Raw genomic sequence first — 18,144 nt, forward strand, 5'->3', positions numbered from 1 at the left:
TGTCAGCTCAAATAAATATATTTTAAAGTGCAATTTAGTGTGCTTTAAAAAAGACCTCCCTTGAAAAAACATCTATCCATCGTTACTGCTTATCCTACACAGGGTCATGGGGAGCCTGGAGCCTATCCCGGGGACTCGGGGCACAAAGCAAGCACGGACGCACGCACACACACTACAGAACCCCCAATCCTGGGGGTGTGAGGCAAACCTGCTAACCACTAAGCCACTGTGCCCCCCTTAAAAAAATAATAAATCTCTGAAAACATGTACATTTGGTTAATAAATTCAGGGCTAATTAATATACATAAAACAAGAACCTGGCTTTGAGTGGTGACCTCAGTTGTCAGATTTAGTAATAAATCTTACTTCTTTCCAAACATGAGGGTTGTTTTTACACGTTCAGTGTGTAGCACATTCAGATGAGGGTATTGTCTGGAAATCAGTACTACTCTGCTGCAGGCTGGAATACATCGAGTTTCCCAGCTGCCTCCCCTGAGCCCAATCAGACTGAGAGGAGTTACACAGCACCCAAGGAGGCACGACAACTAGTCATACGTCTCATTATCAGAGATAAGCAGTTCAGCCTTCTCTCTGCCTGCTTCCATGAACCTTTTATTGTTCACCACACAAGTGCTCCAAAACTGTGAACTTCACCTACATAGGATAGATCCTAAAAGATGGATTACACAACACCAGGCACTGGTTTAAATATTATTATCCTCAACCTAATGCTGATTAAATCTTTGCTGAATAAAGACTGTTTTGGGAGCAAAGTTTGGCAAGACAGGTTTTTCAGCTAAGACTGACGAGGACAAGAGCTGTGATTGAAAGTTAAAAGGAGAAGAAAGGAAGAAGGAAAACAAAAGCAGCATAAGAGTTTAGTACAAAATACATCGCTGTCCACTTGCAGTTGCTCCTAAAGTTGTTAGCGTGTGTGTAAGTAGATATTTCCCAAAGGAGAGCACATGTGATCAAGTAAAGCTATGGGTTAGCAAGTTTTTAAAGTAGGTCAATTCCTCAGGTTATTCCACATAAGTTATAGTCTCTCTCACTCACACACACACACAGGCTCTATATTTCCCCCCAAACTTTCAGTTTCTAATGGAGAATATTTTTCCTCTTTTGTTCCTATAAATCAACTTCATAATGTCATAATATATATATTTTTTTCCAGAAGATTTTTGCTTTTAACCTGCTTCTAAAACTCTCCTGTGGAATTCAGTTCCAGACAGACACTATACAGAACTGTAGAGTTTCAGGACAAACATTAGAAACCTCTCATTTTCTTACTTGTTTTCTTTTATCCACACATCTACATGTATATTCATCCTAAACATATACTATTTGAGAAAATACTGAATGTATTATCTTATCTTGCAGTCTTTTCTGAAAAGGAAACTGTTGTAGGGTCCTACATGGAACCTTTAAGGTCTTTCCCTGAGGCCAAACCAAATATGTGCTTGAAGGAATCTTCTTTTCTAAGATTATATGCTATTCAGATGTGTTTCATCATTAAAGCGCTTGTGGTCTGGTTTTTATTGTAAAACTTCGTCATAAATACCAAAATTTTACAGCAAATGTCTCACACAGCTTAGTTTAAAGCTTTCATGATAAATCCTTTGAGTTTTAAATCCAGTTCAAGACATAGATGTAATCGGTTGATTCCTTCAAACTGCTGATTTGGTTCGAGTGTCAGTAGACAAGTGAGTGGTTTGTATATTGTTTAAATTCTAATTTTCCTTATAGGAAACAAACATTACAGTGCCATGGCATCTCTGTGGATCTCAAAGTTTTCTTTGTTCTTAAGAATTGCAAACAGCTTCCATTGTGGAAAAGAAGAAAAAAAAACAATAGAGCTCCCTTTTCTCTCGAACGCCCAGCACTAGGCTACTTTTTCCACAGCTTTTCTTAGTACTTTGCTGAGGGAAATACTTTGGCGAGACTTTGATCATTGTTCTATGCTTGAATGGCTCACAAAATGGTGCAAGCAGGTGCTAAGAGACAAAAACACACAAATGTGAAATCCTATTCTGTGTGTTCTTGGTTCTGATGACTTGATTAAAGGGTTGTTGCACTTTCAAACGCTATAGGCTAAGTATAGTCTCTTAAGCTTAGTGGTGATGTGTATTTCAGTCGTAACCCACCAATACCACAAATCAACATTCGGTGTTGTTCTGAGTTACACAGTTGAAGCTACAATGTTAAAAGATCATTAAAATGAGAATCTAAATGACAGTTGCAGTCAGTCCATAAAGGATTTAATAGAATGTTTTGTTGAAGCCAAAAATGCTTGCGGTTGCTGCAGCTTTTTGCTAAATTTGCGATGCAATCTGCAGACTTTTTTTTTTGTACTTTTACGCAGAAAACTACTTGAATTGGCAAAATTGCAATTGCACAAAATTGGGCAGTGATGTTTGTTGGTAGCTGTACTCGTGTGTGTTGATGCATCTTGGCCAAAATCTGCAGTAATTTTGGGAAATTGCAAGCTCCTGTCATTATTGTGGAGTTCCCTTGATTTTGCGTTAATTCCATCCTCGAGGGACTGTTGCAGTATGTGGTGCAGGATAAGTGGCCTTTGCAATGCGATGTCTAATAGTGAAGGTTTGATTATTGAGCAAAAACAGATGCTCATTCATATATTTTAAAAACTTTAAGAAAACTTACTTTGCTAAAAGGAATCAAATCTTGTACTTGTGAGCACATTCGACTGCATTTGAAAATTGTTAGAATGCCAATGTTTAATACAAAAAAAAAAAGACATCGTTTGCACTTAAAACTTAAAATAACACATCTATTATAAAAGTAACAAAAACTCAGTCAAATGTGGCTGCTTAAATAGTGGAGATAGATAAGGCTAATGTTTGGCCACACTGGTATCTTCAGTCCAATTCCCAAACTTTCCACAATTAAATGGTTAAGCGATGGAAAACAGTATGCTGAGAGTCTGACCCATGACTGTTGCGTCAGTTCAGTCATTTTCATTCCTCTTGATGCTAACTGTACAACCGATAACTCTTCCAAGCACACCGACATCCACTGGACTGCGACCATTAAAAACATAAAAACACCGTTACACGGCACAGCGTTGCTTGTGTTCTATACAAAGCAGTCGAATATGACGTTAAAAAAAGATCATACAGAATACAGCATCGTAACAGGTTCTGCAATCTTAGAGTTGTGGTGATCAAAATACAGTCAGTACGTTTACATGGGCAACAATCCGATATTAACCCGATTAAGACGATACTCTGATTAAGAAACTAGCATGTAAACAGCGATTTTTTTATTACCTTAATCTGATTAAATTCATACCCGAAGTAAACACAAATCGAATTAAGACATGTGGAGTATTCCTGTTTTAATCGTATTATCGACGTGTATTACAGATATGTACACACCTTAATCACACTTAACGTCGTGTGGGAGTTTTCACCACATTTTGTGACAGGACACGTACACACACGGCAGTGCTCGACCGTTTTACGGCAAACAAGAGAGCACGGCTGCGCCCCAAACCGCGTACTTACCTGCTACAGTATATAGTAGGTAAAATACATGTGTATCGGCTACTATATAGTGGCTAAGTATGTGGTTTGGGATGCAGCCCATGGCTTCAAGCAGTCGTCTATTTGCAGGTATATCATGACAAATGATTTACCGCGCTTGAAGCGTTCGTAAAAAATAAAAAATGAAACACCTAGAACTGTATACGGTACCATAACGAATACGAAATATATGTTCCTACATGAAATTCTGGAGGGAACGTCGGACGGCGTGGCATGGGGACGTAATGACGTGTGTCGTTAATCGATCCATGTTCTATAACATGTAAAACCTGAACATGAAAGGAATATTCTAAAAGCGACTCATGTAAACACCTTAATCACAATACTGTCTTATTCAGAATAAGCTCAATAATTAGATTAGTGCTGTCCATGTAAACGTAGTCAATGACACATCAGCTTTTCCAAAAATGCTCCTTTTTCCCGTATTCCAGCCACACTACGGCATTTTCACTTTATCTACATTGGAGCGTGGATTCAAAAAGCAGTTTTAAATTGACCCATGTTAGTCAGGACTAGGTCTAAATAATATTCTAAAACCGCTGTGACCGATTTGACCAGGGACACTATATGCTGGATTTGCCTCTTCTAAACATGTTAAATCTTGTATATTTGGTTTAGAGAGGCAACAAGAACAAGTTGTTTTTCAGATTGTTGGCGTAACCAGCAGCTGCCTGCCTTCAGATGATCTGAAAGATGCGTTGAGTGTCGAGCAAATCAAACCCTGCGAGCCGTGTTAACAGAAGGGTGGCTTGATTGTGAGGCGTTTACAAGGCACCTGACAAGTGGATTAAAAACTATGGGGGGGAATAAACACGAGAACAAGATAAACAGGTACGCACACTGCCATATTTACACAGTTAGGAAGTAGCTGAGTGCAGTGAATTTACAACTCGGTCGAGTCTCTACAAAACTGGTTGCTTGAAGTGGAGCTGCTCAGCTGATTTGTTACAAGTGACATGGCATCACGTTAGCAAAGTTTTACACTACTACTATTTTGTGACAGGAGTTCACCCATGATGTGTTGTCCCATGTGTTTAAAAGCATTTTTGTCCTTTAAAATTTCTTCTTCAGACTTTGTCCTGTGTCAGTTTATCTACTCAGAACGGGTTTGGCTGCCAGGCAGTTTGTTGTGAATTGTATGGTTCAAACATAGGAGACCTCGCTCACACCCTGATCTGGTATCCGTTCATATCAGCTGGGGGTTTTGGATCCAGAGACTTCTTCTCACCTGATAGCCTAGAACAAGTTAGAAAAAAAGACAGAAATTTGATTACTGCTCAGAAATCAAACTGCTCTCTCATAAAACCACAGCAGCCCAGTTCACAATTTTTGGTTCGCAGAACTTTTTCTGAATTTTACAGCTTGGTTACTTAACATTTATCAACATTCCTTCAATGTTGCTGCAATATTTTAGTTGTAACTAAATTAACACTAATGTTCCAGTAACACTATGTTAACTCGTCTGCTCCTATTTTAACATTTCTGAAAAACACAACTGTTATATAATAATATCATATTATTCACAGTCAGTACTGTGTCAGGAAAAAAACAACAACTCACATATGATGTGTGTAGTTATACACTATATGGCCAATGGTTTGTGGACACCTGACTATCACAATCATATATACTTGTTGAAAATCCCATTCCAGATTTATTCCCATTTTGCTGTTCTAATAACATTCACTCTTCTGGATAGGCTTCCCACTAGATTTTGTAGCGACTGTATGGATCTGCCCATATAGCTACAAGAGCATTAGTGAGGTCCTGGTACTGATGTTGTGTGAGGAGGTCTGGGGTGCAGTCAGTGTTCCAGTTTATCCCAAAGATGTTCAGTGGGGATAAGGTCAGGGCTCTGTGCAGGCCACTCGAGTTCTTCCATTCTAGCCTTAGCAAACCAAGTGCACAGGGGCATTGTCATGCTGGAACAGGTTTAGGCTAAGCCCCTGGGCCTCTAGTGAAGGGAAATTGTAATGCTACAGCAGTTTGGGGAAGCCCCACATATGGGTGTGATTGTCAGATATCCAAATAACTTTTGGCCATATAACGTACATCATACGCCAGCACCAAAAATCAAACGTTATTATGCTCCAGACGTCAGACTGCACTGTGACAGACAAAAGCCACCAACCAATCAGGGAAGAGAAAGCGTGAATGTGAAAACATAAACAAGTTAAACTCGAGTCAGAGAGTGAGAGTCCAGTATGATTAATAAGATGAAAATTAATCCAGGAGTGATGGGGCGATAGCGTTTATCATCTACTCAATGATAGATGATTGATTATTTATCCTTATTGTGGAATTTGAATTTTTTGCTCAGTTGCAAAATTGTTTCAGCTTAAGAGATAACAATAATAAGGTGTGTTTGTGTATTTTTGTACTTCATAAGTGGACTGAAGTGTGCTGCATGCTTTTCTGAGAAGACAACACCCATATCAAGCTGATTATAAACCATTGCTGATTATAACCCGCCCCCTTGTTTGATGGACAGCTAAAGTCTTCATACAGAAACATTACGAAAGCTCAGGAGCTTTTCAAACTTCAATCAGCTCTCATAATCAGTTCTGTTTACGAATAACTAATCCTTTAGTGCACAGTATGCGGTTTATAACACAGTCTTGAATTCTCATTTGAAGTATGAAGTCAAGTATTAGTTTACACTGTGTATTACTTGGCATCAATAATGTGTAGAAGTTAACGAGTGCACCCAGTGTCTTTTGATTTGAGCTGAATGCAGAGAGTAATACCTCCTCTCACTGCGGCTGTTCTTGCGCATGGGGCTGCCTGGGTTACGAAGAGGAGATCCCATGTCTTTCCTTCTGTCCTTGGTGGGTGAAACAGGTGCAGGCTTGCCAATCTGCAATACATTCATTACCTTTAATTAATACTGTTAGATTGCTGTATTCATTCATCACACCTTATTTATGTCACAACACTAAAGAAAAAAAAAAAAAAAAAAAAAAAAAAAAAAAAAAACTACAGGGTGTCCCGAAAGTCTTCATACGTAGGGGATATTAACGCTTTTTAACAAAATGTCTTCCAAAATTTTTCAGTCAGTCAAAACAGTCAGTCTTTAACCAGTCTAACAATGCCTCTGACAAAAGAAGAACGCATTTAAATCATTCTCATGGCTGGATCAGGAAGCTCTCGCAAGGTTGCGATGGACTTTAACAGGAAACAGGGCAAGCACATCACACACACATACACATGACACTGCTGCCAAACTTATTAACTGGAAGTGGACGTCCAAGAGCATCTACTGATGAAGGCACAAATGACGTGTTGCTGGCAAACATAGTCACCTGTGTATGGAGACTTTTGGGAAAATCTATATATCGAAAACTTGGATGTTCTATTAAAGCGGAGATCTTGAACATTATCATGGTTTTCAAAATGAACGTTAACAGATGTACTTGTGCCTGAGATCAGATGCCATTCTAACAAGTCGAGTATGCAAGCTCATTGTTTTAGACCATCTAATGGAGGAAGACATAACTGTGTACACTTGATACCTCTCCTCCAGCCATCTACACCATGCACATCAATCACCTGAAAGTGACGGACAACATGCAAGCTCAGTCGTACACAATTGCATCAAGAGAGCAGAAGAGGGAAAGTACTGAAGGTGGCACCAGGAGAAGAGCCGACATAAAAGCCTTCTCTCCCTAATGGAATGATTTCCATTCAGTGAGAGTACCTTCTTAATTAAATCAGTTATCAGTTGATGTTACCAGTCACGTGTGATGCAAAACAGAGGAAAAGCAATTAAATTAAGTACATTACAAGCGAGTGGAATTTCTTTCCATTGCTACCTAGACTGATGGCTCAACAGGAAGCACTGCTAGGAAATGATGAGTGCATAAATGGCATGATGTCAGCATGCATTTAGATCAAATATACGCATGCAACATGCGCTCTTTGGATTACGCAACATTATTTCCCTTGAACTCATTTCAGCACAGTGCTACTATTTGTGCTTTATATCTCATGTCCGTTTAGTAACGCACCCAAGGTCTAAGCTTTCATCGGCTTCCTCAATTAATTTAATAAAACTATAAGCTTTCCATTCATGTGTTTTTGTTACATATTTGGCTGCATGCTGTGGTGGAATATTAATGAACCAAACACTAATTTTGTTATATTAACCATCATTTTTGTAAAATCTCATTTTATACACTCAAAGAAAAGGTTCAATCTAAAGCCCTTACCAAAGGGTCTTTGGTTTGTCCCAATGGGAACTAGTAATGGTTCTATGTAGAACCCTGCAACAACATCAGAGACAAGAATACACACTTACCATTAAATACGATGCTATGTTGTTTAATTAAAATATTAGCGTTATTTTGTTTTGAATAATGTGATTGTGCTACAGACAACACCTTTCTAGCATTTTAATTGTCCAAATTCAAAATCACCATATTATATGGAAATTATCTTTGATTCATGATACCATCATCAATTGTCTCAGTTAAGTGATCACTAATCTTCATTTCAATATTGTGCAAATAATCATTTTAGCCGTTGTTGTATATCCCTAATATGTGCACATTAGAAGAGAAGGGCACTAACTTTAAAGCAGGCATGCCAAACAGATGTCAGCCTAAGCCTGATAAAAGGAAGAACCATTTCTGCGACATGGAGATAAACACGTTCCTGTACTTCTAAGTACCCCACAGCCGTTACTGCTGCACTGTCGGTTTAATTTCCAGCTTTCCAAGCCACTGACAAGGCTGACAATGCTGTGTTTACACTGTGGCTGAGGCAACAGAAACTCAAGCCAGGTTTGTTCCTCCCTCTAATAGATACTGTAGCAAACACGTCTCTGGGCTGTCTTGCTGTCACAGTGCTACACTGTTAAATAGTCCCAAATCCACTTATCCACCACATCTGTGTTTACACTTTGGTTCAAGCAGCTAATTACACCCTGTTTGCTCGGTTCTAAATATAAACTAAGAGTTGAACATAGCTTTGTTGATTGTTTATTTAGTGGCAACTCGGAATGAGAATATATACCTATATAAAGACATAAGGAATCACGTCTCAGACTTGGAGCTCACCTTGAGCCTCATGTCACGCGTATGCCTCTCCAGCTCCTTCCTCAGCTCCTCTTTCGAAAGCTTTTCAACATCCAACACCGAGTGCTTCCATTCAATCTGCTCCACGCTGTGTGGGTCGTGCGACACGTACTGGCCGATCTTTACTTTGCGCAGTGTGTGCCAGTAACCCTTATAGGCAGTCTGAAACTCCTGCAGGAGGTCTGCAAGTGTGCGGTACTTCAGCGGTTTGAACATCAGATCCACGCGCCGGCTGATCCCGAGAGCCCCGAACCGGCCGCCGCTGTGGATCCCCAACACAATGTGGCGGAAGTGGCTCCCTGAGAACTGAGTTTTAAAGCTGATGGGGAAGCGCTCCACAGTTGGCATACTGTTGGTGAGGTAACTGGAGTGTAGGTCAGGTTAAGGAACACAAGGTTCAGTAATCTTTCAGTGGGCTTATAGTTTCAGATTGTCATCAGTAAGAATGTAGGTCCAATCAGAATGGCACTAAAGACTTCTGACATAAAACTAGCTTAATGCTATTTCAATTTTTTCTCTTGTTTGTAATTCAGTGTTTTTTATTTTTCAAATAAAATTTTTTCAAATTTAAAAAAAAACAAAAAAACAAACCAACCCTTATCTGACAAGTTAGTTCTCCCCACACAGCCCATCACACATCAGGATCAAACATCAAGATAGAAATAGATTTAATTAGCAGCCCAGAAGATCTCTAACTGTAGATATTGAGTTCTTCCACATAGATAAGGTATCAGGCTTGGCATGATTGATCCGTACCGATGACAGTTCCAGATACAGTAACTCCAGTAAAAAATTCATCCAATGTTTGTTGGAGAGGTCATGAGGAGGTTTCCAACACTGAACTAATAATTTCTTTCTAACAGTCATACCAGCTAACCAAAATTTACGGTACTTTTCACTTACAGGAAGTTGAGAATTAACATTCAACAATAAAAGAGCAGGATCTTTTAGGAAAATGGATCCTTGTGACATTGTACAGAACATTGTACATATATCTCAATACATAAACGATCAAATATAATAGTTTTGTCTTACTTGTTTAATTGGGTTCTCTTCATCTACTTTTCAGACTTGTGTGAAAATCTGATGATCTTTTAGTTCATATTTATGCAAATATATAGAACATTCTAAAGGGTTCACAAACTTTCAAGCACCACTGTATTTATTCCAAAGCGGTTAAAGTTCCATACAATTAATTTTTTTAACTCCAAAATGCATTAAAAGTTTTTTTCCCCACTATTCAAAACTAGGAAGTTTTGCCAGAGTGTTCCTTTAACTTAGTTTCCCGTGTAATAGTACATGTGAAAATCAGATTTAATCGCTCCTTTGATAATTTTTGCAGTCTTTATTATGCTGCTTTGTTCCAACAAGCTACACAAAATTTTCTACATTAACATTAGACGTGAGGTTTGGCAAGAATATCAGTCTCGTACATCTTGGACCTCAAGGGCTATGGATCTGTGGTGTTAAAAACCTTGTGAAAGGAGTCTAGTTCACTTTCCCAGTAATGTATCTGACAATATGCAATGTGACTTTACAGGTTTGTGTTTCCAGCACAAAAGCATAATCATCTCATCTCACAGCCATCAAGCATTTCTATTTATCTGCATTATTTTGCGGTGTTGGGCTATCGCCATTCCATTAAAGGTTTATGCTAATAACAAGAATGATGTGAGAACATGTTCAGTGAAGTCCATGTGGAAGGATACATTCCAAGGATTACAGCCTCCAAACATTTGATTGGTAGACATTCTCTGGTCATTTCCTTTGCTATGTCCATTAACCTGTGGCAGAAACAGAGATCGATATCAAATATCAACACGCTCAGCTTTATCTATAGTTACTCTAAACAATGAGTTCCGCTTGGGTTTTTTCACAAACACATTCATTTACCCCCAAGTGTGTGTGTGTGTGTGTGTGTGCGCGCGCGCGCAGTGTTGTGCTTTTGGATTAGCATCTTTTCAAGGGTGCATTCATGTCTTGTGCCCAATGATAAGACTCTATTTACCATGACCCTGACCAGGATAAAGCAGTTACTCAAGATGATTGGAGAATAAAAAATAATAATAATTTTAAAAAAAAGGGACATGGCTCTCACCAGGAGTCTGTATAAATAATTATAAAATAAAACCTCTCACATTAAAAATAAAGCACGTTTTGAGCCGACCACATCCGGTGTAATGTGATGCTGAAATCAAGTTTCCTTCAGATGATGTCACTGGCCATGTAATAATAATCAGCCAATCCATAAACATCATCAGCTGCTTCCTGTGTCTGCTTCTCAGCAGGCCAAAAGCAGCAACAGGAACAAAACTCTTGCAAAGATATGAAACTGTGTGCAAATAAAACCTATTCATGTGGGCCGCTTGTAATTTCCTTCCTAAAAACAGCTCAGACGAGCGTGTCCGGCATATTGCAAGCAATAAACAAGGCCATCCTGCTTCTACCAGGAAGACCAGCTGTACCAGCAAGATTCTTAATCAGCATGGCCATGCTGGTGTACCGACGAAACCAGAACAGTACAAACCAGCATAAACCAGTTTGGGCCAGTATGGGGATTTCAGTTTAAGCTGTAAGTTTATTTATAGCAGAGTTGTTATTAGGAACAGCTGTATATTCATGCAATTATCTAATCAGCCAATTGTGTAGCTGCAGCGCAATGCATACAGTTCAAAAGCTTCAGTTAATGTTCACATCAAATATACTGTGTTTGGATTAGCAGCTTGTGAAGGGTGTATTACACACACACACACCTCTCTCTGGAGTTTACATAGAACTGTGTGAAAAACAAAAACAACAACAACAAAAAAACATCCAGTGAGCAGCAGTTGTGTGTGTGGAAACGCCTTGTTTATAAGCGAGGTCAGACAAGAATGGCCAGAAAAGTTCGAGCTGATATTAACTCAAATAACCACTCTTTACAACTGTGGTCATCAGAAACGCATCTCAAAATACACAACACACTGAACCATGCAGTGGAGGTGCTACAAGAGCAGAAAACCACATGGGGATCCACGCGCTTCAGCCAGGAACAAGAATCTGAAGCTATAGTGGGTACAGGTTTGCCTAAACTGGACAGTTGAAGATTGGAAAAAAAGACCTGAAGATATTTTTCATGTATGTGCAGGATTTTATGCACTGTGCTGCTGGCACGTTGATTGGGTGTTTGGATAAATGTACAGGAGTACAAGATGTTCCTAATAAAGTGGACAGGGAGTATACAAAGAAAGACGGTTTTAAAACAAGATACTCACGCTGTGAGAGGTCTGCTCTTCTTGATCTCAAAAAACTGGGTTCCAGTATGATTGTACCTGGTTAAACACTTAAGTAAATAACATTTACAGGACAGGTATAATATCCAGAAACGGCAGATTCAAATGACACCAAATAGCAATTACACAAAATTTACATTCACATAATTCAAATAAATAAATAAACAAACAGTAATAAAAACACACGTGTGTGTAATTAATATATATATATATATATATATATATATATATATATATATATATATATATATATATATATACATATATATATATATATATATATATATACACACACACACACACACACACACACACACACATACATACATACATACACACAGTATCTCACAAAAGTGAGTACACCCCTCACATTTTTGTTAATATTTGATTATATCTTTTCATGTGACAACACTGAAGAAATGACACTTTGCTACAATGTAAAGTAGTGAGTGTACAGCTTGAATAACAGTGTAAATTTGCAGTCCCCTCAAAATAACTCACTCAGCCATTAATGTCTAAACCGCTGGCAACAAAAGTGAGTACACCCCTAAGTGAAAATGTACAAATTGGGCCCAATTCGCCATTTTCCCTCCGCGGTGTCATGTGACTTGTTAGTGTTACAAGGTCTCAGGTGTGAATGGGGAGCAGGTGTGTTAAATATGGTGTCATCGCTCTCGCACTCCCTCATACTGGTCACTGGAAGTTCAACATGGCACCTCATGGCAAAGAACTCTCTGAGGATCTGAAAAAAAAAAGAATTGTTGCTCTACATAAAGATGGCCTAGGCTATAAGAAGATTGCCAAGACCCTGACACTGAGCTGCAGCACGGTGGTCCAGACCATACAGCGGTTTAACGGGACAGGTTCCACTCAGAACAGGCTTCGCCATGGTCAACCAAAGAAGTTGAGTGCACATGCTCAGCGTCATATCCAGAGATTGTCTTTGGGAAATAGACGTATGAGTGCTGCCAGCATTGCTGTAGAGGTTGAAGGGGTGGGGGGTCAGCCTGTCAGTGCTCAGACCACATGCCGCACACTGCATCAAATTGGTCTGCATGGCTGTCGTCTCAGAAGGAAGCCTCTTCTAAAGATGATGCACAAGAAAGCCCGCAAACAGTTTGCTGAAGACAAGCAGACTAAGGACATGGATTACTGGAACCGTGTCCTGTGGTCTGAAGAGGCCAAGATAAACTTATTTGGGTCAGATGGTGTCAAGCATGTGTGGCGGCAACCAGGCGAGGAGTACAAAGACAAGTGTGTCTTGCCTACAGTCAAGCATGGTGGTGGGAGTGTCATGGTCTGGGGCTGCATGAGTGCTGCCGGCACTGGGGAGCTACAGTTCACTGAGGGAACCATGAATGCCAACATGTACAGTGACATACTGAAGCAGAGCATGATCCCCTCCCTTCGGAGACTGGGCCACAGGGCAGTATTCCAGCATGCTAACGACCCCAAACACACCTCCAAGACGACCCCTGTCTTGCTAAAGAAGCTGAGGGTGAAGGTGATGGACTGGCCAAGCATGTCTCCAGACCTAAACCCTATTGCGCATCTGTGGGGCATCCTCAAACGGAAGGTGGAGGAGCACAAGGTCTCTAACATCCACCAGCTCCGTGATGTCGTCATGGAGGAGTGGAAGAGGACTCCAGTGGCAACCTGTGAAGCTCTGGTGAACTCCATGCCCAAGAGGGTTAAGGCAGTGCTGGAAAATAATGGTGGCCACACAAAATATTGATACTTTGGGCCCAATTTGGACATTTTCACTTAGGGGTGTACTCACTTTTGTTGCCAGCGGTTTAGACATTAATGGCTGTGTGTTGAGTTATTTTGAGGGGGCAGCAAATTTACACTGTTACACAAGCTGTATACTCAGTACTTTACATTGTAGCAAAGTGTAAATTTCTTCAGTGTTGTCACATGAAAAGATATAATCAAACATTTACAAAAATGTGAGGGGTGCTCTCACTTTTGTGAGATACTGTGTGTGTAATATATATATATATATATATAAGCCGTCGACACAACAGATCTCAGCACAGATGAGCTCGTCTATGCGAGTATAGACCGATCCTTGACACGCAGACACGGCTACAAACGTCACACGAATACTTTTCATTACTCAGCCGGCAGGTTGTCTTCATACCGGTCTTACATTGCACACATTTGTCCTGAAGGGTATGGACACATGAACATATGTGATATACCATCACTAAGGTGAGAAAGGGTTCTGTGACTAGTCCCCCTCTCTCTTCCTTCACTGATCATTGCCTGCAGGCTCAGTAACTGAGACATGCAGACTGGTGAGTGAAGGCGCAGGTGAGGGGCATGAAATGAGCTAGTAAGGGATTGCCTGCTAGGTCTATACCATCAGTGATGCTAGCATCGAAGTATCACCAAGGGTGCTATGTGAAGCGGGCAGGCCTAGCCAGAACTCCGAACGGTCGTCTAACACAGGCTCCGGCGAACACTGCTGAGATGTTCGTCCAAGCATCTGCACGTCATGACAAGGGTGAGGATAGCTATGCAGCACAGTCGCTTTAGAGGGTGGACTGATTGCTATTTAGCATCACGTCCGTCCAACTTGCTGCGCCTTCACAAACACTACTGACTTGAGAAACAAATGGCATACAGAAACATCAGCTTTTAAAGATAACAAATTGAACACAATGCACACACCTCAAAATCTTTATAGAAATCTCTATATAAGGATAGTATTTAACAAAAATATATCACTAGGACTGAAATTGTAAACTGTGGTCTCTTGTTTGAAGCCAACTAGTAAATATTTCATGCCCGTGTCTGGATCACGTCTCTGTGGCCTACTTTCTTTTTGTCTGACATGAATTTGCACCACTAGACATCAAAACGTAACACTTGAATGCACCAATGATATGAACTAGCAATGGACTAACCATCATGCCAGATGTTTTCATGTTGAAATCAATAGCTACTAGATCAACCGGGTGTCATGATGTATATAAAAAGTAAGCATTTAAGGGCAGCATTTCAAATGTCTCCAGCTCTACATTGGAAGAAGGATACTGCAAGTCCCTGATGTACGTCTGTATGGCTTCCAGGCGATGTGGAATACTGGTGGTTGGCTGGTATGTAGGCACAGTAGGTACAGGAATCTGTGGGATTAAAGAGATAGAGCATGCCGTCAACGCAGTGGTGCAGTGAGTGCAGCTGGAGAATATATTCCCATTCGCGCTGACAGCACATCCTCTCTTCAGGGCAACGCTCATGGTCAGAATCCTAATTGCTCACTTGCAAAGGAATGACAAACAAAGGGAGACGTTGAGATGAGGCACAGAGACAGCATTTAGAAGGAAGTGAATCTGTCAGATTGACTACATGCCTAACTTTCTGGCCCTCCCCCAACCCAAGATCACTGTATCTCTGTTTTAACAGATAGCTCGGAATGAGATCCCTAACATTTTTGTGTTTTTGCCATTACATAATTGCTCTTTTATGAAATGTTCAATATATGCAGTTTGTCTAGACTGTACACTCTCTTTAAACGTATACTGAAAACTGAATTACAAAGGAGCCAGGAAGTCTGGCACAGGATACTGGGTCAAAGTCATTTTTTCCAGACTCAGCCATATTTAAAGCGTATTGGGATCAGCAATATTTTAACATGATTTCTTAGCAATCTTGAATGAATATTGCATCCTTGTTGGTTAAATATAAACGTGTTCCTCAGGTTTCAGAATTACTCTGTGTATGTGTGATCAAAATATTTACATCTTAAATATGCAATCTTCTAGTCAGGATTTCAGGCTTTTTAAGACGTGTCTTTTAAAAAGCTTTGATTGATGCCATGATGTTCTACCAAAAGCAGCTATGAGCTCATATTAAACCGGTTACTATCACTCTGCATGGTCAGCAATCTGTCATCCGACTCCCACTCCATCCATGTGATGTACTGTATGTTAATGTGTTAATGGACGATACATTTTCCTGACTGTGTTACTGCAGGAGGGTCTCCATTTGAAAGCAGTGCCTTGCTACAGAGCAAGGTTATACAGCATTATGTTCACGATTTAATACATATACGACATCTTTAATTCAAATCTAAAAGAAATGAAGCATGTTTGTACTTGTAAACGAACAGAAGTTCTGGAACTCACCATGCAGCTTAAGGATCATTAGGCAAGCTATGGAAATTCTCAGCTTGTGGGTTAGGGCGAGAGCAATGTGCAGATGATCATGTGGATATAACTACAGCAACGTGCGACTGATATACAAAGCAATATTCGAAAGATATGCACCGATGTTTTTGCTTATACTTGAAGGAAGTGTGTCATAGTAGACAAAAATAGACTGTAGTTTTTTTTTTTAACATACTCTTTTGTGGGATCATGTGGGATTTTGTGGGATCATGCTACCCAAATATTAAGAACACTAGATAAATTGGGAAACGAACAGAGACTGTTTTGTTTGTCTGTAACTCATTCAGGCCTAAACATCACATGATCTTATTGATGACACAGTTTTTGCATTATATAGTGTTTGAGGATTTGAAATAAATGTTAAAAGCTGAGAACATAAAAGGAAATAAGCAGAGATAACAGAAAAATACATAAAAGAGGTAAAGCTAGAAGGAGCGTAGGCAAAAACGTACAGAAGTATATGCCGCGAGACAACAGGTGAAGGACTATAAGGACGAAGATACAAGATGACAAGGGACAGAAGCAGGATAAGTAAAACATGCCCATATAACTCCACCCAGATAGTAACCCAAGTTCAGGATCGAAACCAGGAAAGAAGAAAGCATGGAGTAACTGCTGTGTTTTTAAGTAATTACGTAGATGTAGTTAGAAAAGAAAGAAACAAAAGTTTTATAGATATATACTGAATGAACATTGAGGTAGAAGGAGAATATGGACCTTGGGCAGGTCAGTGGCTCCCCGGATCCTCTTCTCCACTTCCTCTCCTTCTGGGTGAATCCGGGTCACGTGTTTCCACATCCGCTCCCACGTTTCTTCATTCACTGGCAACCCTCCCCGGTTCACGATGAACGGAATCCCACCATCTCGCATATCTTCCTCTCCATCATCCTCTTGTTCCTCGTCCCTCTCCTCCACGCCCTCCAGACTCTGGGCAGGCCGCAGCATTGGCACCCCGGAGACCTTTGACTTGGACTGGGGCTGACTTAGGCACATTCCAATTCCCGTTTTGTCCATCAGTCTCCTAGGAGACGCGCAGTGATGGACACGCCCACAGCACGTGACTGGCATCTAGGGCTCATAACACCACACCTGGAGTAGTTACCTTCATCCTCATCTACTTAAACCAGACTTAAACTAAGGGCTATATAAAAAGGTCCGCCATGTTTCAAAGGACAAAATAAAAACAACAGCAGCAATAATAACGTCTTTTATTAGTATAATACTCTATTTGGTGAGGTTGATGAGGAAATTCTCTTTTTGCGACAGTCAATACGAAAAAGAAAGCAAGAGAGAGTCAAGTGGTTCACTTCTGGAAATCTTAGCCGTTTTCTCTGCAATTAGCGCTAATGAGAAAGACGAGTCGGTTATTCCGAGGATTTCCGTGAGGATACACGACAGTTAGCCGAGGCTCTGCTGGGGTTTTTTTGTTTGTTTGTTTGTTGGTTTCTTTTCAAAAGACCCACAGATAAAACAACGAAAATAAAGACATCATTAAAAGGCAACGGTGTTATTCTTAAGATAAGAAGTAGAAAGTGTCTGACCGCGAGAACAAAAAGCGACACCAGAGACAACAAATACCGGTATAAATCCGGTATATTCCCGAGGTCGTTCAGTTCAGCTCCAGGCTGCTGAGTAAAAAATTCAGTATCATTTTTCTTTCTCTTTCACTCTCTCTCACACACGTCTCGTCACATAGTCACAGCCATATTCCGTATTTTCCCAGTCCGCTGTTATTACGCCGCGAGTAGGTCCTACTAACCCGTTAACCAGACACTAGCGCTGATCTGACGCCGGGTACAGTGAACGCCGCCTCGACACTCCCAGAACGCGCGCTACTGCGCATGCGCGGTTTAAATAGATTACAACGAGCCGAATCTTAAACGGCTCCCTACTTCCTGTCTAGGTGCACTATCTAGGGTGTGAAATAACGGTCTCTGCACCCTGAATAGTGTATTATTTTTCGAATATGGCTCTATTCGGAGTTCAGCCAAGGCTTGCTTGGGCTTGGCCAGAACCTGCAGCCTTAACTATCTCCTAATTATGCCTGCACTGAACG

The 18,144-nt window shown here is 40.4% G+C and overlaps 1 protein-coding gene across 1 annotated transcript; it reads right to left on the reverse strand.

The window, feature by feature from the left end:
- Positions 1 to 4,398: 4,398 nt before the first annotated feature.
- On the reverse strand, positions 4,399 to 17,895 carry vash1 (vasohibin 1). The gene is made up of 7 exons (XM_053632856.1): positions 16,806 to 17,895; positions 14,956 to 15,044; positions 11,896 to 11,952; positions 10,351 to 10,425; positions 8,624 to 9,005; positions 6,314 to 6,423; positions 4,399 to 4,802 (listed from the first exon to the last, which is right to left on the reverse strand). The coding sequence occupies exons 1-7, from the start codon at positions 17,154 to 17,156 to the stop codon at positions 4,730 to 4,732; spliced, it is 1,137 nt and encodes a 378-aa protein (XP_053488831.1). The 5' UTR covers positions 17,157 to 17,895; the 3' UTR covers positions 4,399 to 4,729.
- Positions 17,896 to 18,144: the final 249 nt, after the last annotated feature.

This window comes from Ictalurus furcatus, chromosome 9 (genome assembly GCF_023375685.1).
Source record: "Ictalurus furcatus strain D&B chromosome 9, Billie_1.0, whole genome shotgun sequence".
Taxonomy (NCBI): Eukaryota; Metazoa; Chordata; class Actinopteri; order Siluriformes; family Ictaluridae; genus Ictalurus; species Ictalurus furcatus.